At 41.0% G+C, this 24,355-nt stretch overlaps 1 protein-coding gene across 1 annotated transcript; it reads left to right on the plus strand.

Moving 5' to 3' along the window:
• The first annotated feature begins 19,180 nt into the window (after nt 1–19,180).
• Nucleotides 19,181–20,625, plus strand: myf6 (myogenic factor 6). The gene is made up of 3 exons (XM_024377538.2): nt 19,181–19,732; nt 19,932–20,025; nt 20,123–20,625. The coding sequence occupies exons 1-3, from the start codon at nt 19,220–19,222 to the stop codon at nt 20,230–20,232; spliced, it is 717 nt and encodes a 238-aa protein (XP_024233306.1). The 5' UTR covers nt 19,181–19,219; the 3' UTR covers nt 20,233–20,625.
• The last annotated feature ends 3,730 nt before the right edge of the window (nt 20,626–24,355 follow it).

A 24,355-nucleotide genomic window follows, 5' to 3' on the forward strand; every position in this document is an offset into this window, starting at 1 on the left:
AAAGTTAATTGTTCTTTAGTATTTTAGTTTACTTTAACATTTTGTTATAGTTGGTTAAGGTTTTGTCTAGATTGTCTTTGTCTTTATTATTGATATGTTTGTTTTTATTTGTAATTTTGCTTATTTGATTATTGTTTTGTAGGTAACTTTGGTTAGTTTAGTTCAGATTGCCTTTTTTTTTTTTTTTTGAGGGGATGTTTTGGTTGGGCCAATATTGGAGAGAACATTGAGAGCCATGTGTTCTTTTGGTTCAGTTAGCTTGGTAGCTAAATTTGGTTAGCAATTACTTGGTTTTTCTGGGTTTTGTTCAGGTGGGAGTCCTCTCATGTGCAGGTTTATCAGCGAGTGTCAATAGGAGGCTCATGGTGTCTTTGTGTTAGGTGGCAGTGAACGTGGGTAGAGGATCCCTTTCCCCTTACATGGGCTCGGGAGCACCTCCGTGGTTATGGGAGGGGGTGGGCAGTGAACGTGGGTAGAGCATCCCTTTTCCTTTTCCCTTACATGGGCTCGGGAGCACCTCCGTGGTTATGGGGGGAGCCGCCAGTTTCTGGTTGTCTTTTCCACTCCACTGGTTTTGTGTGCATAAAACCCCACCACATGTGACTGCACGAAGACCAGGGCCAGTTGTTTTTGGAGGATAGTGGGGTGTGGCTCCTGTCCTTGAACCCAGACTGATAGCAGGTGAGTTGTGTTTTTTTTTTTTTAAGCATTTGTAATAGTTGTATTGGTTGAGGAAAATGTCTTCCATTTTGAGTAGTTTTGTTCAAGCTCCTTCAGAGTTCGCCTTAGAGTTGTGTACTAAGGAGCAGTCAATTGAAAAATTATCAGATTGAGATTGTTAACATTAAAGAGACTGTTAAAACTAGATTAAAGCAGGGTCTTAGAGAAATTGATGTTTTTTGGGGTCAGTCTGCTAGTAGTGAGGGTGCAGGTTTTCAGTCTAGCCCTTCATTAACTTTTGAGCAGCAAAGGGAGCTGTTGCAAATGCAGTTAGAGAGAGCGATTGAGAAATGCTAATAGACCAGGAGGACTCCACCCGGCACAGCCAGAAGAGGACTGGCCACCCCACATATGCTCTCTCTAATTCTCTCTTTCTTTCTCTGTCTCGGAGGACCTGAGCCCTAGGACCATGCCCCAGGACTACCTGACATGATGACTCCTTGCTGTCCCCAGTCCACCTGACTGTGCTGCTGCTCCAGTTTCAACTCTTCTGCCTTATTATTATTCGACCATGCTGGTCATTTATGAACATTTGAACATCTTGGCCATGTTCTGTTATCTCCACCTGGCACAGCCAGAAGAGGACTGGCCACCCCACATAGCCTGGTTCCTCTCTAGGTTTCTTCCTAGGTTTTGGCCTTTCTAGGGAGTTTTTCCTAGCCACTGTGCTTCTACACCTGCGTTGCTTGCAAACTAAACATCTGTAAGAAGCAACCTTCAGTGTAACCTGCAAGGGAATCGCCGGATCAAAACTGTATGTCTCCTGAGGTATTTCCAGTTTGTGCGGTTACCCGCGCAGACTCTCGTAAGGAGATTGAGAGTAAGCCAGAAAGTCTTGAGTTGCCAGTCAAACTCTAGACAGAACAGTTGACTAGAGATTCATTGATAGCTGAGCAAAAGGCCAATACTAACTTGGCTGATCTGTTTGATAAAGTTGTCCTGATTCAGTGGTGAGGAATAGTGCTCAGTGTTATTTTCTTCTGGATGGGCTGTTGGTCAGGAAATGGGTTCCACACTATGATCAGGGTCTAGGAGAACCAGTCTTTCAAATAGTTGTACCTACTACTTTGCGAAATAAAGTGTTGCAAACTTCACATGGTGATGTGGCACATCATATAGGTGTTTGTAAAACTTATGATCGCATACTTCGTTATTTTTTTCTGGCCACGTTTAAAGCAGGATGTATGTCAGTTTATTAACTTGTGATACGTGTCAGCGCACAAGCAAGCCAAACCAGGTTGTAAAGCCAGCACCTTTTGTATCCAATACCAGCCATAGGGCAACCTTTTGAGCGTCTTATTATTGATTGTGTTGGGCCTTTGGAACGTTTTCATCAAACTTTAAAATCCTTGCTTCGTGCATACTGTACAGAACTGTCTGCAGATTGGGAGGAGGGGTTACTTTGGCTGCTACTAGCTGCTCGTGAAGTAGTGCAAGAAAGCACAGGGTTTAGCCCAAATGACTTAGTGTCTGGTCATAAGGTGCGTGGGCCTTGAGCAGTGGCGACAGGATGGTTGTTTGCATGAGGAACCACCTCAGAACCTTATTGACTATGTAAATGGTTTTAGGTTGAAGTTGTATAGGGCTGGTGAAAGAAAAAGAAAAAACAATCTTCTCAACGGAAAATGAAACTGAAATATGACGGACAGGCTGAGCTGCGTGAGTTTAGTCCCGGTGATCGTGTACTTGCTCTTCTGCCTCTTGTAAGTTCACCTTTTCAGGCAAAATATTGTGGTCCGGGGAGCACGTGATGCCGCTGAGCAGACGTTGACAAACCGAGCTCTTCAAAGTTATTCTATTTTTTTTACCTAAATAACAACGTTGAAACAATATTCTAACATCGGCTGATAAATTGTCAAGTACTTACCTTCCCAAAGAGCCATGGACCTCCGACCGAGAGGCAAGAAGGACGACATGCTGGCTACTCTCCTCTGGGAAATTCAGGATGGTAACAGAGGTCTTTCTATGAAAATTGATAAGAAATCGGCTGAACTCCATTCTTCCATTGACGACCTGAAATCCTCCATGAATGATCTCCTTGAGAACGACTGAGGCAGAGTTGCGCATTAGCACGGTTGAAGATACCATCGCTAGACATGACCAGGTCTTGATACAACTGCAAAAGGACAATGCCTACCTCAAAAACAAGGTAGATCAGATGGAGAACCAGAGTAGACGTAGTAATATCCGTGTGGTGGGATTGAAAGAGGACAGCGAGGGCCGTGACCCGGTCCATTTCTTCACTCAATGGATCCCGGAGGTCCTAGGCATAATCAACTTCACCAAGCCGCTTCAAATCGAACGCGCCCACAGAACATCAGCGCCGAAACCCCGGCCAAATGAGCCCCCACAAGCCATCCTGATCAGGTTCCTCCGTTTCCAAGACAGAGAGAAGATACTGCAACTCGCAAGAGCCAAAGGGGACATCACCATCGATGGAAAGAGGGTCAGCCTTTTCCCAGATATGAGGGCGGATCTCGCCAGACGTCGCAAGCAGTTCAGACCTGCCGCCAAAGCACTGAAGGAGAAGAACATCACCGGCTACCTCATCCACCCTGCGCGGATGAAAGTTCAGTACAAAGGCCGAAGCCATCTCTTCAACACACCGGGAGAAGTGCACACTTTTCTCAAAGAACTGAACAACGTCTGAGCCAGGACGGTCTCTCTGGGGGATAAAATGCAACGTCTGAGCCAGGACGGTCTCTCTGGGGGATAAAATGCAACGTCTGAGCCAGGACGGTCTCTCTGGGGGATAAAATGCAACGTCTGAGCCAGGACGGTCTCTCTGGGGGATAAAATGCAACGTCTGAGCCAGGACGGTCTCTCTGGGGGATAAAATGCAACGTCTGAGCCAGGACGGTCTCTCTGGGGGATAAAATGCAACGTCTGAGCCAGGACGGTCTCTCTGGGGGATAAAATGCAACGTCTGAGCCAGGACGGTCTCTCTGGGGGATAAAATGCAACGTCTGAGCCAGGACGGTCTCTCTGGGGGATAAAATGCAACGTCTGAGCCAGGACGGTCTCTCTGGGGGATAAAATGCAACGTCTGAGCCAGGACGGTCTCTCTGGGGGATAAAATGCAACGCCTGAGCCAGGACGGTCTCTCTGGGGGATAAAATGCAACGCCTGAGCCAGGACGGTCTCTCTGGGGGATAAAATGCAACGTCTGAGCCAGGACGGTCTCTCTGGGGGATAAAATGCAACGTCTGAGCCAGGACGGTCTCTCTGGGGGATAAAATGCAACGCCTGAGCCAGGACGGTCTCTCTGGGGGATAAAATGCAACGTCTGAGCCAGGACGGTCTCTCTGGGGGATAAAATGCAACGTCTGAGCCAGGACGGTCTCTCTGGGGGATAAAATGCAGTTTGTTTGTTTTCTCTTATCTGGATTGAACTGCTGGTATCTCCCGGTCACTATAATTGATTTGTACATTTTCAACTAACCATATCTTTCCGGGGTGAGTTCTATTACATTTACAGGAGAGTATATTTTGGTTTAGTCCATATCTACTGGGCGAAGCAATAAGTGGGTTTAGGCCCACTGCTTTCCCCCTCATTTATGTTAATCTTTTGAAAAGAGACTCAAGCAGCCCTTACAGTGGGCAGTAAATATTCAGCCATAAAGATCTATTCACAACGGTTGTTTTCAACTTAGAGCTCGCAGGTTTTAGTTTACGCCAAGGTTTAGATAGTAAGAGCAAGATGGAAAGCGAGCAGCAACGTATCTCTACAAGTGTATTCATGTTTGATTGTTGGGATTGTTGTTTTAGTCTGATAATCAGGGTGGGAGGGATTTTTATTTTTTTATTTTTTTCTATGTTTGTTTCCTTCCTAAAGAGACTTTTGTGCTCAAACCAAAGTTCAAACATTTCCTAATTATCTGCATATGATAGATTTCTATTCAGTTACATATTTGAAACCCAACCTATGCTTAATCCACTAAAATATGTCACATTCAACGTAAAAGGTCTTAACAGCCCGATTTAAAAGGAAAAGAGTCTATACTTAATAAATTAAAGGCTGACTTTGTGTTTTTACAAGAAACACATCTTACAGCCAGTGAACACAAGAAATTGAAGAGGGAATGGGTAGGACAAGTTTTTGCATCCTCTTTTAACTACAAAGCGAGAGGAACTGCAATTTTGGTAAGTAGACACATCCCCTTCTGCGTCAACAACACCATCTCTGATCCCTCTGGCAGGTTTGTTTTGGTGCAGGGGCATATGTTTTCAGAGTCAACAACACCATCTCTGATCCCTCTGGCAGGTTTGTTTTGGTGCAGGGGCATATGTTTTCAGAGTCTTGGACCCTATTGAATATTTATGCTCCTAACTTCGATGACCATATGTTTATTCAGAATGTCTTCCTTCAGGTCGCTCAAGCACCACCAGGATGGCTACTGGTTGGAGGAGATTTTAATTTTTGCTTAGATACAGTTCTTGATAGGTCTTCTGATAAACCCTCACTTCTTACCAAAGCCGGCAAGCTCACCATGTCATTCATGAAAGATCTCAATTTACTAGACATCTGGAGACAGTTGCACCCACAGGAGAGGGACTACTCTTTTTATTCACACACACGCATAGATAACTTTTTACTTTCGACACAACTGTTTCATAGTGTTAGATGTCGAGTATCTCCCCAGATTGCTTAGTGACCATTCTCCTCTGGTATTATCAATCTCCATTCCTACCAAGGTAAATGGAGCATATAGATGGAGACTAAATTCTACACTCCTAAAGCAACCTGAATTTTGTGCATTCATCAAAGAGCAGATCAATATTTTTTACTTTGACAAACAAACCCTCTGCTCCTGACAGCTTCATTCTTTGGGACACATTGAAGGCCTATCTGAGGGGACAGATTATTTCCTATACTAAAGGGCTGAAGAGAGAACACGGTGCGGAACTGAGTGCCCTTGAATCTGAAATCTCCGAGCTAGAGAACCTACCAAAGAGGACCGACTAAAGATCTATACAGGCTTTTGGTAAATAAAAAAACTTAAATATAATATCCTGAACACATATCAAGCTGAGAGGGCCATCACTAAATCAAAACAGCGTTATTACGAGCATGGAGAGAAAGCTCACAAAGTATTGGCATGACAACTGAAAGCAGAGGAAAGTAAGAGGACAATTAATTCCATAAACTCTTACTAATGAGATCTTTCGACCCTACTGAAATTAATAATGCTTTTAAGAAATACTATGAAGACCTCTACACTTCCCAATCAAGCGACAATCCATCAGAGATCGACTCCTTTCTCTCCTCTCTCAACCTCCCATGCCTGTCAGGGGAAGACAGCGAGTGCCTGAGTGAACACTTCTCAGTTCCTGAATTGTTGGAGGCCATTAAATCCTTACCTTCTAATAAATCTCCTGGGGAGGATGGCTTCCCTCCAGAGTTCTATAAAGAATTTAGGGAGCTGTTGGTCCCCTACCTTATGGAGGTACTTAAAAAAGCCAGAGAATACAACTGCTTTCCAGAGTCCTTCTCTCAAGCAGTGATTACTGTAATCCACAAGAAAGGGAAAAACCCGCTTAAGTGCGCCTCCTATAGACCAATCTCTCTCCTTAACACAGATTGTAAACTGGTCACCAAGATGCTATCTAAGAGACTGGAGTCATGTCTTCCCCTGTTGGTCAACTCAGATCAGACTGGCTTCATAATTAATAGATTGTCCTCCAATAATCTCAGAAGGTTCTTCGATATAATTCACCTTGCTAACAAAAACAAAATACCTAGTGTCGCAGTCTCCCTCGACGCTGAAAAGGCCTTTGATAGGGTTGAATGGCCATACCTCTTTCGCGTCTTGGAAACGTTCGGTTTAGGTACCATGTTTGTAAATTTGATAATCACTCTACAAATCTCCTAAAGCTCGGATTGCTACCAATGGGATTACTTCCTCCTCTTTCCCTCCTTTATAGGGGGAACAGACAAGGTTGCCCAATTAGCCCCCACCTCTTTGCCCTCGCCATCGAACCGTTGGCTGAGGCTATTAGAACGTGCCCTGACATACATGGCTTTGAGGTGGGCCCCCATACCCATAAATTATCACTCTTTGCGGACAACATTATCTTATTTCTAACAAACCCAGAACACTCCCTCTCTCACTTGCAGATCCTACTACAGTGTTATAGTTCTCTCTCTGAATATAAGGTCAATTTTGATAAAAGCGAAATCTTACCGTTGTCTGTCACGCAGACCAACCACTGTTCAAGACCATTTCCCGTGTATACGATGCTCTTATGTCATGACTAACACTGCCTGGGCTAGATAAACCCCGACTTAGATGGGGAAAAGATCTGGGTATTGATCTTGATGAGGATCTATGGAGTGACCTATGCAGGGACGGTGTTACATCCACATTGAACTCCAGATACAGACTGATCCAGTTTAATTTCCTCCATCAGCTCTATCAACCCCATCTAGACTGCACAAGTTCAACCCAGATATCTCCTCCCTATGGTTTAGATGTGGCTCAGATGAAGGAACATTCCTCCATTCCACTTGGCAGTGTTCAAAACTACACGGTTTCTGGCAGGGGGTATGCAATACTATATCCTCAATTCATGGGGTTGCATTCCCTTTAGACCCGGAGGTCTGTCTACTGGGTAACTTTACTAACACCAATCTTAGGCAAAGCCATACTATAAAGCTAACAGAAATATTGCTAGCGATTGCCAAGAAATGTATTGCCTTGAAATGGAATTTGGATTCCTCCCTGCCAGTTGCAATGTGGCTATCGGAAGTTAATAGTTGTATCCCTGTGGAGAAAATCACTTACTGCTTGAGGAATAAGTTAAAGACATTTTACAGAATTTGGCAACCTTTTATTGACTATATGGAGAATCTCCCCCTACATCTCATTGATTGAATCTATATATAATCCTCACATAATGTTTCACACGTAATGTATAATATGTAGCCTACGGCAGGTGATCCAATGTCTCGTTATTTTTTCTTATTGTATGTTTGTGTATATATATATATTTTTTAAATGTTACGCTCATCTGTTACTGTCACTTTGTCCTATCGTTGTCTAATATCTTTTCACTTTTGTTTTGAATGTTCTTAATTGGAAAATGCAAAAATAAATATTTTAAAAAATATATATATTGTGGTCCTTTCAATGTGTTCCGTAAAGTGTCCGATTTGAACTATCTTATTGAAACCCCTAGTCATAGGAAGTCCTCTAAATTATGCCATGTGAACCTGTTAAAATGTTATCACTCCCGTGATCTAAGCAAAGTTGAAGGCACTCCAGCGGTGAGGTCAGCGTTGACTGCTGCTCCAGTCACTGCATCTTGTGGCTTTAATTTGGTGGAGGGGGGAGAAGAGGAGGATTCTCTAATTATCTCTCTCTCTGAGGAGGACCTGAGCCCTAGGACCATGCCCCAGGACTACCTGACATGATGACTCCTTGCTGTCCCCAGTCCACCTGACCGTGCTGCTGCTCCAGTTAACTGTTCTGCCTTATTATTATTCGACCATGCTGGTCATTTATGAACATTTGAACATCTTGGCCATGTTCTGTTATCTCCACCCGGCACAGCCAGAAGAGGACTGGCCACCCCACATAGCCTGGTTCCTCTCTAGGTTTCTTCCTAGGTTTTGGCCTTTCTAGGGAGTTTTTCCTAGCCACCGTGCTTCTACACCTGCATTGCTAACTGTTTGGGGTTTTAGGCTGGGTTTCTGTACAGCACTTTGAGATATCAGCTGATGTACGAAGGGCTATATAAATACATTTGATTTGATTTTGATTTGAAGAGGAGGACGTTAGGGTTTCGGATGAGGTCTTACAAGGTCGGTTGAAAAACTCCCAGACTTTGCAAAACCTTGGTTTTGGTAGATCATTTAGACTGAGAAACGTGATGAATTGGTAGCTCTTATTAGAAATCCAGTTTTGTTTTCTGACACTCCATCGCAAACCCACTTAATTGAGCATGATATAGACATCGGAGATGCTAAGCCTATCAAACAGATTTTATCGTGTATCTGAGGAGAAGAGATTGAAACTGGAAACAGAGGTGCAGTATATGTTGGACAATGGTATTGCGGAGCCATGTTGTTCAAATTGGGCTTCATCCTGTCTTTTGGTCAAGTCTGATTCCACTTTCAGACCTTGCACTGATTATAGAAAAGTTAGCAATGTTACTAAAGCAGACCTTTACCCTCTTCCTAGGATGGAGGACTGTATTGATCAAGTTGGGTCAGCAAAGTATGTTAGCAAATTTGATATTTTAAAGGGATATTGGCAAGTACCCTTACCAAAAGAGCTTGTGAGATTGCTGCCTTTATACAGTGCCTTGCGAAAGTATTCGGCCCCCTCGAACTTTGCGACCTTTTGCCACATTTCAGGCTTCAAACATAAAGATATAAAACTGTATTTTTTTGTGAAGAATCAACAAGTGGGACACAATCATGAAGTGGAACGACATTTATTGGATATTTCAAACTTTTTTAACAAATCAAAAACTGAAAAATTGGGCGTGCAAAATTATTCAGCCCCCTTAAGTTAATACTTTGTAGCGCCACCTTTTGCTGCGATTACAGCTGTAAGTCGCTTGGGGTATGTCTCTATCAGTTTTGCACATCGAGAGACTGAACTTTTTTCCCATTCCTCCTTGCAAAACAGCTCGAGCTCAGTGAGGTTGGATGGAGAGCATTTGTGAACAGCAGTTTTCAGTTCTTTCCACAGATTCTCGATTGGATTCAGGTCTGGACTTTGACTTGGCCAATCTAACACCTGGATATGTTTATTTTTGAACCATTCCATTGTAGATTTTGCTTTGTTTTGGATCATTGTCTTGTTGGAAGACAAATCTCCGTCCAAGTCTAAGGTCTTTTGCAGACTCCATCAGGTTTTCTTCCAGAATGGTCCTGTATTTGGCTCCATCCATCTTCCCATCAATTTTAACCATCTTCCCTGTCCCTGCTGAAGAAAAGCAGGCCCAAACCATGATGCTGCCACCACCATGTTTGACAGTGGGGATGGTGTGTTCAGGGTGATGGGCTGTGTTGCTTTTACGCCAAACATAACGTTTTGCATTGTTGCCAAAAAGTTCAATTTTGGTTTCATCTGACCAGAGCACCTTCTTCCACATGTTTGGTGTGTCTCCCAGGTGGCTTGTGGCAAACTTTAAACAACACTTTTTATGGATATCTTTAAGAAATGGCTTTCTTCTTGCCACTTCCATAAAGGCCAGATTTGTGCAATATACGACTGATTGTTGTCCTATGGACAGAGTCTCCCACCTCAGCTGTAGATCTCTGCAGTTCATCCAGAGTGATCATGGGCCTCTTGGCTGCATCTCTGATCAGTCTTCTCCTTGTATGAGCTGAAAGTTTAGAGGGACGGCCAGGTCTTGGTAGATTTGCAGTGGTCTGATACTCCTTCCATTTCAATATTATCGCTTGCACAGTGCTCCTTGGGATGTTTAAAGGTTGGGAAATCTTTTGTATCCAAATCCGGCTTTAAACTTCTTCACAACAGTATCTCGGACCTGCCTGGTGTGTTCCTTGTTCTTCATGATGCTCTCTGCGCTTTTAACGGACCTCTGAGACTATCACAGTGCAGGTACATTTATACGGAGACTTGATTACACACAGGTGGATTGTATTTATCATTAATCATTTAGGTCAACATTGGATCATTCAGAGATCCTCACTGAACTTCTGGAGAGAGTTTGCTGCACTGAAAGTAAAGGGGCTGAACAATTTTGCACGCCCAATTTTTCAGTTTTTGATTTGTTAAAGTTTGAAATATCCAATAAATGTCGTTCCACTTCATGATTGTGTCCTACTTGTTGTTGATTCTTCACAAAAAAATACAGTTTTATATCTTTATGTTTGAAGCCTGAAATGTGGCAAAAGGTCGCAAAGTTCAAGGGGGCCGAATACTTTCGCAAGGCACTGTAACTCCATCTGGTTTGTTCTCTTATACAGTGATGCCTTTCGGCTTGCGGAATACTCCAGCCACCTTCCAGAGGCTAATGAATCGGATGGTCTCAGGTCTGGAAGGGTGTGCCATGTATTTGGACGACGTGGTCATCTACTCAGACTTCTGGGAGGAGCATGTTTGGAGAGTGCAAGCCCTGTTTGAAAGACTGGTGTGGGCCAGGTTGACTATTCATTTGGCAAAATGTGAGTTTGTTGTGAAGCAGTTCCCACAGCCGTCCACAAAGAAAGAACTGATGCGCTTCCTGGGAATGGCGGGGTACTAATGTGCTTTCTGTAAACTTTTCGGTAGTAGTGTCCCCACTGACCAATCTGTTGAAGGCCAAGGCTGAATTTATCTGGTCCACCCAGTGTCAAGAGGCATTTGATGCAGTTAAGGCTCTTTTGTGTTTGGCACCTGTATTGGCAGCACCATATTTTGGGAAACCTTTCAAATTGCAGGTAGACGCCAGTCAAATCGGCACTGGGGCTGTGCTTCTCCAGGAGAATGATAACAATGAGTGTCCAGTCAGTTTCTTCTCCCGGAAATGTAATAAGAATCAGAAACTATTCTGTAATTGAAAAGGAGGCTTTAGGTCTCATTTGGGCTTTACAGCACTTCAAGGTCTATGTTGGTTCTGGTTTGACCCCTTTAACTGAGTTCACTGACCACAACCCACTTATTTTTGAGGTCCCTGCAAAATCCCAACCAGCGCCTGATGCGTTGGGCTTTGTTCTTGCAACCATTCAACCTTGATATTAGACACATTAGTGGTAAGGATAATATCATTGCTGATGCTCTGTCCCGTGCTCCTTTAACCTAGTTTATATCTTCTCTCTGCTGACCCCTACGGGCTGTCTGTGCCTCCTTCCTCTTAAATTGCTCCCCAGGTACCAGGGCTGCAGAGTTTGAGGGGCGGACAGTCAGTTGGGGGACACGGGGCTACTACTAGGAGCCGGGACTGGTATCCTTTTTGTTTTGTGGGAAAATTGAATGTTTTGAATATGTTATGGGGGAAGTTGGGTTGAGGGTGGGACCCTCATTTTAAGGAGGGGGGGTGTCATGGCTCCTCTGCATTGCAGGGGCGGTTCCTCATGCAGGCAGAGGAGGGTCGTTAGTGATTGGAGTCACCTGGGATCAGAGTATTTAAACTGTCACTAATCACCTCTCTCTCAGCTCCTCCAGGTATGAACCTCTTTTGTTTGTTCTTTTGCATAGTTTTCACTCAGTCATTCACACACAGATTCACGCATCCATGCACTTTACATACACCTTACATTATGATACTTCCACACCTCATTTCTTCTTAATTTAAAGTTAATAGTTTTGTTTACAATAAAGAACATTATATAATTATAACATTATATAACCTGTTGTTCGCGTCCCTCATTTTTGCTACAGGCTATGAGCCGGCCTGTGACAATCTCTTCAGAGAAACTGTCCTCAAGTCCAAGACAGAAACCAACATGATCTGGTGATCTGTCAGCAAGAAACCAATCAAATCTATATTGGCTTCCACATGTGACTGCTCCCCCAGACACTTGTAAACAAAACGGAATGGGCATACATGTCATGAACTGCTCACCATATACTGTATATCCAGTGATCAAGACGATAGCTCTTCCTCTACTACTTACTGTGGAAATGTATCATGTCTTCATTTACATTAACTTTCACATCTTCTCTGAAATTGAGTTAATTTCATCCACACAATCCATTCTCCTCCTTCAAAAATACTTATCTATTGTGAAGTGGATCTGCAGCTTCTCCTTGACCATGACCTTCAGCTCAGACTCCCTGGGGTTGTGTGAAAGAAGGCCTGACCTGACTGCAGTAGAATAGTCCCATTGAACAGGCCAGAACCAACCGGCCTATTGTCCTGGATGGGCAGCTGCTGATCCCAGGAGGATGTTGGAATGATCAACGAACCCCGAAACCCCAGCAGGATTAGGAGCGCTCCCTAAAGTGTCAGTTACTGGGAGGGATGAGTACATTTACAGGCTGGAAGAGAGCTGTAGAACAATAGAATAGTGTAGTGGATGAGGCATGGATTGATGGTTGGTCTGTAACAGGGTTAACATTCATTACTCTAAGGTTATCCGAATGCTAAGGTAAAGATCACGGATACAATATGTAGACAAAATTGTGTGTTTGATGGGCAATATTTCAATTGAAATCAACTTTAATTTTGGTAATTTACATCAGGGATATCTTATCCAAATGGGTTTAGAAGAGATTACTTGACATGGGCCAGAGATGTCTCACTGACTGACACAGGGATTCCAGAGCCCTGACTTGAAAGGAGTCCCTAGTTCTCAGGCTTCCACAACAAGGTAACTGGAGCCGAGGCACAGTGTGACATCCATAAGGTTTAACCAAGTGTGGTTGCACAACAGTATAGTACACACTGATCTGGAATGTACTCAATGCACTGCTTATCATACAGTATATCACACATACACTACCGTTCAAAAGTTTGGGGTCACTTAGAAATGTCCTTGTTTTTGAAAGAAAAGCACTTTTTTTGTCCATTAACATAACATCAAATTGATCAGAAATACAGTGTAGACATTGTAGCTGGAAATGGCAGATTTTCTATGGACTATCTACATAGGCGTACAGAGGCCCATTAACAGCAACCTTCACTCCTGTAATCCAATGGCACGTTGTGTTAGCTAATACAAGTTTATAATTTTAAAAGACTAATTGATCATTAGAAAACCCTTTTGTAATTGTTAGCACAGCTGAAAACTGTTGTCCTGATTAAAGAAGCAATAAAACTGGCCTTCTTTAGACTAGTTGAGTATCTGGAGCATCAGCATTTGTGGGTTTGATTAATGGCTCAAAATGGCCAGAAACAAAGAGCTTTCTTCTGAAACTCGTCAGTCTATTCTTGTTCTGAGAAATGAAGGCTATCCCATGCAAGAAATTGCCAAGAAACTGAAGATCCCGTACAACCCTGTGTACTACTCCCTTCACAGAACAGAGCAAACTGTCTCTAACCAGAATAGAAAGAGTGGGAGGCCCCGTTGCACAACTGAGCAAGAGGACAAGTACATGGAGTGTCTAGTTGGAGAAACAGACACCTCACAAGTCCTCAACTGGCAGCTTCATTAAATAGTACCCACAAAACACAAGTCTCAAGGTCAACAGTGAAGAGGCGACTCAGGGATGCTGGCCTTCTAAGCAGAGTTGCAAAGAAAAAGCCATATCTCAGACTGGCAAATAAAAGAAAAGATTAAGATGGGCAAAAGAATCACTGGACACTTTAATAAATGGATCACTAGTCACTTCAAACAATGTCACTTTAAATAAGGCCACTTTAATAATGTCTACATATCTTACATTACTCATATCACATGTGTATACTGTATTGAGACCCAATCACTGGACACTTTAATAATGTCTACATATCTTACGTTACTCATATCACATGTGTATACTGTATTGAGACCCTATCACTGGACACTTTAATAATGTCTACATATCTTACGTTACTCATATCACATGTTTATACTGTATTGAGACCCTATCACTGGACACTTTAATAAATGGATCACTAGTCACTTTAAATAATGCCACTTTAATAATGTCTACATATCTTACATTACTCATATCACATGTGTATACTGTATTGAGACCCTATCACTGGACACTTTAATAAATGGATCACTAGTCACTTTATACAATGTCACTTTAAATAATGCCACTTTAATAATGTCTACATATCTTACATTACTCATATCACATGTGTATACTGTATTGAGACCCAATCACTGGACACTTTAATAATGTCTACATATCTTACATTACTCATATCACATGTGTATACTGTATTGAGACCCAATCACTGGACACTTTAATAAATGGATCACTAGTCACTTTAAATAATGCCACTTTAATAATGTCTACATATCTTACATTACTCATATCACATGTGTATACTGTATTGAGACCCTATCACTGGACACTTTAATAAATGGATCACTAGTCACTTTATACAATGTCACTTTAAATAATGCCACTTTAATAATGTCTACATATCTTACATTACTCATATCACATGTGTATACTGTATTGAGACCCAATCACTGGACACTTTAATAATGTCTACATATCTTACGTTACTCATATCACATGTTTATACTGTATTGAGACCCTATCACTGGACACTTTAATAATGTCTACATATCTTACATTACTCATATCACATGTGTATACTGTATTGAGACCCAATCACTGGACACTTCAATAAATGGATCACTAGTCACTTTATACAATGTCAATTCATATTGCCACTTTAATGTTTGCATATGTTTGCATAATGTACTCATATCACATTGTAACGGTTTTCTTCGGACCAAAGAGAAGCGTGGTTAGAGTTCAACATGTTTAATAAAGACCATAAACGTGAACACTACAAAATACCAAAACAACAAATGTGAAGAAGAAGAAGAAAAAACCAGTCCTATCTGGTGCAGACACACAAAGACAGAAGACAACCACCCACAAAACCCAACACAAAACAGGCTACCTAAATATGGTTCCCAATCAGAGACAATGACTAACACCTGCCTCTGATTGAGAACCATATCAGGCCAAACATAGAAATGGGAAAACTAGACACACAACCCACTCAGCTCACATCCTGACCAACACTAAAACAAAGAAAACACAAAAGAACTATGGTCAGAACGTGACACACATGTACAGTTGAAGTCGGAAGTTTATATACACTTAGGTTGGAGTAATTAAAGCTAATTTTTCAACCACTCCACAAATTTCTTGATAACAAACTATAGTTTTGGCAAGTCGGTTAGAACATCTACTTTGAGCATGACACAAATAATTGTTCCATCAATTGTTTACAGACAGATTATTTCACAATTCCAGTGGGTCAGAAGTTTACATACACTACGTTGACTGTGGCTTTAAACAGCTCGGAAAATTCCATACAATTGTGTCATGGCTTTAGAAGCTTCTGATAGGCTAATTGACATCATTTGAGTCAATTGGAGGTGTACCTGTGGATGTATTTCAAGGCCTACCTTCAAACTCAGTGCCTCTTTGCTTGACATCATGGGAAAATCAAAAGAAATCAGCCAAGACTTCAGAAAATAAATTGTAGACCTCCACAAGTCTGGTTCATCCTTGGGAGCAATTTCGAAATGCCCGAAGGTACCACTTTCATCAGTACAAACAATAGTACGCAAGTATAAGCACCATGGGATCACGCAGCAGTCATACCACTCAGGAAGGAGACGCGTTATGTCTCCTAGAGATTAACATACTTTGGTGTGAAAAGTGCAAATGAATCACAGAACAACAGCAAAGGACCTTGTGAAGATGCTGGAGGAAACAGGTACAAAAGTATCTATATCCACAGTAAAACGAGTCCTATATCGACATAACCTGAAAGGCCGCTCAGCAGGGAAGAAGCCACTGCTCCAAAACCACCATAAAAAATACAGACTACGGTTTGCAACTGCACATTGGGACAAAGATTGTACTTTTTGGAGAATTGTCCTCTGGTCTGATGAAACAAAAATAGAACTGTTTGGCGATAATGACCATTTGAAGGTAAAAGGGGGAGGCTTGCAAGCCGAAGAACACCATCCCAACCATGAAGCACGGGTGTGGCAGCATCATGTTCTGGGGGTGCTTTGCTGCAGGAGGGACTGGTGCACTTCACAAAATAGATGGCATCATGAGAGGGATATTGTGGCTATATTGAAGCAACATCTCAAGACATCAGTCAGGAAGTTAAAGCTTGGTCGCAAATGGGTTTTCCCGAATGAACAATGACCCCAAGCATAATGGCTTTAGGACAGCAAAGTCAAGGTATTGGAGTGGCCATCACAAAGCCCTGAACTCAATCCTATAGAAAATTTGTGGGCAGAACTGAAAAACTGTGTGCGAGCAAGGAGGCCTACAAACCTGACTCCGTTACACCAGCTCTGTCAGGAGGAATGGGCCAAAATTCACCCAACTTATTGTGGGAAGCTTGTGCAAGGCTACCCAAAACGTTTGACCCAAGTTAAACAATTTAAAGGCAATGCTACCAAATACTAATTGAGTATATGTAAACTTCTGACCCACTGGGAATGTGATGAAAGAAATAAAAACTGAAATAAATAATGATCTACTATTATTCTGAAATTTCACGTTCTTAAAATAAGGTGGTGATACTAACTGACGTACGACTGAATTTTTACAAGGATTAAAGGTCAGGAATTGTGTAAAACTGTGTTTAAATGTATTTGGCTAAGGCTTACGTACTGTATATAGTATGTATATACAGTTCAAGTCGTAAGTTTACATACACCTTAACCAAATATATCCTAAACTCAGTTTTTCACAATTCCTGACATTTAATCCTCGTAAAAATGCCCTGTATTATGTCAGTTAGGATCACCACCGAATAATAGTAGAGAGAATGATTTACTTCAGCTTGTATTTCTTTCATCACATTCCCAGTGGGTCAGAAGTTTACATACACTCAATTAGTATTTGGTAGCATGATGTCAATTAGCTTATCAGAAGATCCTGAAGCCATGACATAATGTTCTGGAATTTTTCAAGCTATTTAAAGGCACAGTCAACTTCTGTATGTAGACTTCTGACCTCCTGGAATTGTGATACGGTGAAATAATCTGTCTGTAAACAATTGTTGGAAAAATGACTTGTGTCATGCACAAAGTACAGTAGATGTCCTAACCGACTTGCCAAAACTATAGTTTTTTAACAAGAGATTTGTTGAGTGGTTGAAAAACAAGTTTTAGTGACTCCAATCTAAGTGTATGTAAACTTCCGACTTCAACTCTACTGTATTTTATACCATCTACTGCAACTTGCCGCTCAGCCATCGCTCATCCATATACTTATATGTACATATTCTCATTACCACCTTTAGATTTGTGTGTATCAAGTAGTTGTTGGGAATTGTTAGAATACTTGTTAGATATTACTGCACTGTTGGAACTAGAAGCACAAGCATTTCGCTACACTCAAATTAACATTTGCTAACCATGTGTATGTGAGCAATAAAATTAGATTTGAAGAACACAGAGACTGGACAGAGGAACTCTGCCTAGAAGGCCAGCATCCCAGAGTCGCCTCTTCACTGTTGACGTTGAGACTTGTGTTTTGCGGTTACTATTTAAGGAAGCTGCCAGAACCCACAAATGCTGATGCTCCAGATACTCAACTAGTCTAAAGAAGGCCAGTTTTATTGCTTCTTTAATCCGAACAACAGATTTCAGCTGTGCTAACATAATTGCAAAATAATTTTCTAATGATCAATTAGCCTTTTAAAAGACAAACTTGGATTAGCTAACACGGCGTGCCATTGGATCACAGGAGTGATGGTTGCTGATAATGGGCCTCTGTACGCCTATGTAGATTTTCCATTAAAAATCTGCCGTTTCCAGCTATAACAGTCATTTACAAGATTAACAATATCTACACTGTATTTCTGATCAATTTGATGTTATTTTAATGAACAGAAAATGTGCTTTTCTTTCAAAAAAAAGGACATTTCTTAAGTGACCACAAACTTTTGAATGGTAGTGTACATAGACACACACATACACACACACACACACACACACATACATGCACGGCACACACACACACATAATAGTTTCATAAATGTTCAGGTAACCCCAACGCTAATACTATAAATGGTAAACATAGGCCAAAAGGGTGACAAAAATATACTTGGCTAATTTCTTGGCACATGTCATGGATACCATATCTCCAGGCAGAAACAGGAGCCCCCAGCGACCACTAGAATCCCAGCTGAGAAGCAGATTTTGCAGATCGTAGAAAAAAAATGTCAAAGGCCACATAGCACCACTGAGAAGACTTTCATCTATTTTATGGATTTAAGATGAATGAGTCCCAGATCTATTTATACTGCCTAGATATCACGCGTGTCATTTTGACTGCACATTCATATCTATTTATGATTGGACATGGCACAAGTTACAACTGCACTTAACCATTCTTGCTGTCTAGGATATGTTTCTTTGAAATGTCATAATCTATATTGTAGAATTTCAGCCTACAGTAGGTTGGGAATTAAGCTTAAAAGTTGAAAGGTTTTGATAAGACTAGTCAACAAGAACGAATATACTTTATTATTATTATTAGTTATGAACATAATGTTTTTGGAACTTTGCAAGTCAGTTGAGGGCCAATATATGTTCCACTTAGGGGAGACAACTTCTTGGGGAGGGCCTGAAGATTACATTGACAGTTATCTTGTAGGTTGAGAATGTTACCGTTTCACTGTGAAACAGATATTGAAAACACCTGTCGTAAGTTTGAAGTGACGTTTTAACTTTCATTGAGAGGTGTTAACGCTTATTTATTTTCTACACAAACTCGCTTGGTAGTAAAAACCCCATTGAGAAAAAAAGGTTGATGCACTGCGACAGCTAAGCGCTGGATAGAGTTTCAGTTTCTATATATAAGCCTGGTGACTTGTGTCACTGGGCTATTTAAATGCCATGCAGTGTCCCACTGTCAAAACATAGGCCGTGTGAGGGTACAACAGTATGGTGGACCTTTTTGAGACCAACACTTATTTCTTCAACGATCTGCGCTATCTCGAGGGAGATCATGGACCATTGCAGCACTTGGACATGGCGGGGGTGTCCCCTTTGTACCACGGGAATGACAGCCCGTTGTCGCCTGGGGGGGATCCGTCCGAGACTGGATGTGACAGCAGCGGAGAGGAGCATGTCCTCGCACCCCCGGGACTTCAGCCGCACTGCGAGGGACAGTGCCTCATCTGGGCTTGTAAGGTTTGTAAAAGAAAGTCTGCACCGACCGACAGGCGCAAAGCGGCCACTCTCAGGGAAAGAAGGCGGCTCAAGAAGATCAATGAAGCATTCGATGCGTTGAAGAAAAAGACCGTGCCCAATCCGAACCAGCGGCTGCCCAAAGTGGAGATTTTACGCAGCGCCATAAACTACATCGAGCAATTGCAGGACCTGTTGCATACACTGGATGAGCAAGAAAAAACGCCTCAAAATGGCTCATATAACTATAACGTGAAAGAACACCATGTAAGCTTCATTTGAGTAGTATTTGCATCTGCATTTTTTTATGTCACTTTATGCATACAATAATTTGCTTTACACTTAAAGGGAACATTTCCATAATGAGAAATATCTTACTGTGCATTGTACTTGTAGGCCTACTACTTTGTATAATAACACGTGTGTTAGTAGACACTTAAGCTAATATATGTGTGTGTACATGAAGGCGTCCAATAAGGAGTACCATTGGAAGAAGAACTGTCAAAACTGGCAGACCTCAGCTGATCATTCCAATGCACCAATGACGAATCAGAGAGAAGGTTGGAACCAATTATGAATAGTAAATTAAATCTAAATTGCTCTTTTGCAACTCATCAACTGATTGTACATCTTATATATTTGATTTCTATATTTCAGGCTTCACGGAGTCTTCAGCGTCCACCAGCCTTCTTCGCCTATCATCAATCGTTGACAGTATATCAAGTGAAGAGAAACCGACTTGCAACGAAGAAGTCTCAGAAAAATAAATCATGATTTATTGGAATTTTGTAGCCTGTATAAGCGAAGTCAGCATTTCATATTTCCATTGTTTATTTCGAAATTATGTTCACTTCTTTATTCATATGTTTTAGTTTCCATTTACTTATTCATTTGTGCAAATTAACGGGCATTTGTAGTCAATGTTTTCTTTTAAATTGTATGAATGGTCAATATTTTCTTTCTAAGGTATGACAACAATGGAACTATAATATTTTATTTCCAAATGGACATTTGATAATTGTAAATATTTTATAATATATTAACAACTTAATTTATTTTACATATAAAAAGGCAGAAACACAACCTCAAGAGATTCATTGTTGTATTTGAGTATTTCTACATGAACTGACCAACAAATAAATTGTAAGCATTGTATCTTACAAGGCATCTACACGTTTTGTTCATCACTAACTATGCACTTCATTATTTATTTTAAATACTTGTCAGGTATTTTAAGGCTATTTTAGTTTTTACACATTTTGATATAAAAACAAATGACATGTTGTACACTATATCGCCTTGACACATGTAGTATAATATAGTATCACGAAAACCATGCATTTAAAACCTCAGGTATTCAATTTTGAATTATCCTATGTCGTACCAGTTTTTTAAAATTAGTCTTGACTCCAAATACTATAGATTCATTTATGCTGTATTGGTACTTAAGGTAGGTCATACTGTGTTCAACCTCTTTGCAGGTCATGTCATTCTTATTATGTGACAATCTTTCAGCCATACCTTTCAGGTCTCATAATGATATCCGAGAATATCCCTAATGTCCCCACTAACCCACTTGATCATGTGGAATTTGAATAGAGATATGACACTGTACATGCAAGCATCAGCCACAAATTCCCCCAGTACTCATGGGTATTAGAAGACCATAAAATCCAACGGGACCTGAAATAGCCTGGGCTCCTTTCTTTGTTCCAGCTGGCAGAGAGCTAGCCTGGGCTCCTTTCTTTGTTCCAGCTGGCAGAGAGCTAGCCTGGTCCACTTCAGTAGCGTTACATTGACGTTTTAGTCATTTAGCAGACGCTCTTATGCAGAGCGAATTACAATTAGTGTGTCCATCTTAGGATAGCTAGGTGAGACAACCACATTTCACAGTCGTAGCAAGTATATTTTCCCTCATAAAGTAGTTAGCAAAGTCGGTGCTAGTCGGAAATTAATGTATTAGAAAAATATATGTTATTAAATATTATTACTATTGTTATTTTACTATTATTATTATTTTGTCACCTCTAAACTCAGATATGCTTCGACATGGAAACTTGGCCAGGAGGCAACGGTGCAAAGCCCTCAGTGATAATGCAGCCATCTATTAGGTCCTAATTCATGATCACTTGTTTGATCATGCACATTAGCACAACGTTTACACATAGTTTATACGGGACTCCCTGAATGTATGTTTGATATGATGATCTCTTTCTCCTACATGTGTTGACTTGGGGAGTCCTACTTGTTTATGATCCCACAGTGCATTGCTGTGCTGACCTAAGCCTGCATCACAGTGAGCACTGCTCCTCTCCCTCTCTGATCTCTGTGGCTGACACCCTGCCCTGCTGAAACCCTGTGTGTCTAGCCTGGTGTCATAGACTAGTCATAACATAATGTTAGCCACAACAAATTGGAATTTGTAACATATCATAAGAATTGTAAATTCTAAACATAACTTGTCATATGACATGTAATACGTAAAATATCATACGAATTGTCATTTGTAACATATAATAAGAAATGGATGATGAACATCCAGAAATTAACACGTCATACCAAACGTAAAATATCATCCTAATTTCAGCGTACCAGATTTTTTGTTTACTATGTTACGTCCACCCGAGTCCAGGTTGTTTAGTCTGCCTTTCCCTCAGCACTCACACTAATGTAAGCATACACACACACACACACCTCACACTGACTCATGACCCCAAGCACACACACAACTTATTAGTGACTCATCCAACAGTCATTTGAAAAAGAGGCCATAATAGAGATGCACTAGGGTCTCTGTGGGGTGTTGTTTTTGTATTACCGCTGAGTACATTCAAATTGATTAACCTTACAGTCTTTGTATATAGGTGTAAAAGGCTTTAGGATAGGGTACGTTTTGGGTGATTTCTCAAAACAGCAGATTGCATATCCAATGTACCAACCTTTATCCAAATCACAATGTCAAACCACCCACGCTCCTATTTCTGGTGGGATTACACATAGATTAAATGAGCACTTCAGTGATGCCTGATACAGTAAGTACTATCAAAGGATATAGGGCCTGTACTTTAAAGTCCCTTCACATCTTTCCTTTTACTTCTGACTCTCTCACTGAACCAAACTGAAACTAGATAGCTCCAACAGTAATGTTGTTTTAATGGGATCGAAGCAGCTTTCTCACAGTGAGTTTGTGAGCCTGTTTCCCAGTGTCCATGAGAATTGTCCAGCGTCTTCCTTCCAAATGAGTTCTAAGGCTCTCCTAGATCCCACCAAATGACCTTGTCAGTCTACTGTTTGTTTTTGGATAATATCGTTGATATGTTTTACCAAAATCTACCACCTGCTCAACATTGAGACCTAAACCTTGGGAAAATAGCAATTACCACCTTTATGTTGAGAGGGACGTCATTTCTTTGGGACCTGTTATTTTAAGATTTAGATGTGAATTGATCAGTCTGGGGTTTAATAGATGTGATTCCTATGCTAATGTCTATGATTACTGTCTTATTTATGTATAATACAGTCTTTATAAGTTAGGTGTTAGAGATTCAATTGTTTAATCCTCTCTCTGGGTGTTTTAAATGGAGGATAAGTGCAGTATGATGTATTATCACCATTTGACTTGTTAGTAGACAACATCGCCCTGCAATTTTACAGAGATTTCCTTGTCATTTATGATGCTATCGAAAGGGATTTTGCTGTGAAGGATGTGTTTAAAAAGTCAAGGCCGATGAAAGGGGAGATTTTATAGGGGAGGATCAGCCTTTGGGAGAAATGCCTTGATTTATCTGGCTTTCCTAGAATATCCTGCTATGAAATGATTCCCTGCAACATTGTAGTTGGCAGCACACTGCAGCTCCCTGCCAGACAAGTGGTGTTGCCAATCAAAAACCCTCGTCATGTGATATGATCTAATGCACCCATTAAAGTAACTGTCCAGTGAAAGTCTCACTTTTAAAAGTTCATATTCTGTTAACTCATACTGAAATAATCTTACTCATACCCAAATAACTCATACCCAAATAATTGTTGACTCATCCAATACTCGCATTTGTGGCCAAAGCCTAAATTGGACAAAAGAAAACACTTCAACCCCACCTCAAACTTCTATCTCAAACAGACCATATAAAAAATGCTTGCTATTTCCTCATAGAGTATGATGTCATACTCCTGAGGAGGATGAGCTGGCCAATCAGTGGTGTAAAGGAGGATGAGCTGGCCAATCATCGGTCTACTTGCATGAATATTTTTAATGCTCACATTAATATTTTTAATGACTGGTATATGCCCAAAACATTCTATTGCTGAGGTACACCCACACCATTCCAACACAGTAAAGATTATTTTTTAACATACATAATTACACTTTTTGGAAGGAAAACTATTTCACTCATATTGTAACCAAAAGTTGGTCATATTTCATAGAAATCTGGAAACACTATACAGTTACTTTAAGAAATGGGCTTCTCACCATATATAAAAACAAACATTGGTTAACTGGAAAAGTGAAATACTATACATGAAGGATTATATAAAGTGTGATTTAAATTATTATATCAGTCTGAAACATGTTGTTCATCAGACAAAATTGAGATGATTTGTCACCATACTCCACATCTTTCAGAAATATAACAAAAATACGTTTCCATCTATGGCATATAGAATCTGTGGTGAATAAACCTTTATGGAACATTTGATATATGACCCCTATGGAGACCGGATAAGAGGGGCACAACATCACATGAAATCAAAGCTTAAGCAAGTTTAGAAGAAATAAGGGTTTCACGTGAGGGGAAAGGGACATTAAATCCCAGCTAATGCCCTACACTTAACTCTGCCTCTGACCCCCGACAACAACTCTGGAATAGAGGCGATAAAAAACAAACCCCCTAG

The sequence above is a fragment of the Oncorhynchus tshawytscha genome, linkage group LG17, assembly GCF_018296145.1.
Source record: "Oncorhynchus tshawytscha isolate Ot180627B linkage group LG17, Otsh_v2.0, whole genome shotgun sequence".
In the NCBI taxonomy this organism is placed as follows: Eukaryota; Metazoa; Chordata; class Actinopteri; order Salmoniformes; family Salmonidae; genus Oncorhynchus; species Oncorhynchus tshawytscha.

Excerpts from the sequence above, each read along its gene's own strand:
- myf6 (XM_024377538.2), top strand. The coding sequence starts at position 19,220 with ATGGTGGACCTTTTTGAGACCAACACTTATTTCTTCAACGATCTGCGC. Across the intron at positions 19,733-19,931 it reads ATAACGTGAAAGAACACCAT|GCGTCCAATAAGGAGTACCA; the intron begins GTAAGCTTCATT and ends GTGTACATGAAG. Across the intron at positions 20,026-20,122 it reads AATGACGAATCAGAGAGAAG|GCTTCACGGAGTCTTCAGCG; the intron begins GTTGGAACCAAT and ends TCTATATTTCAG.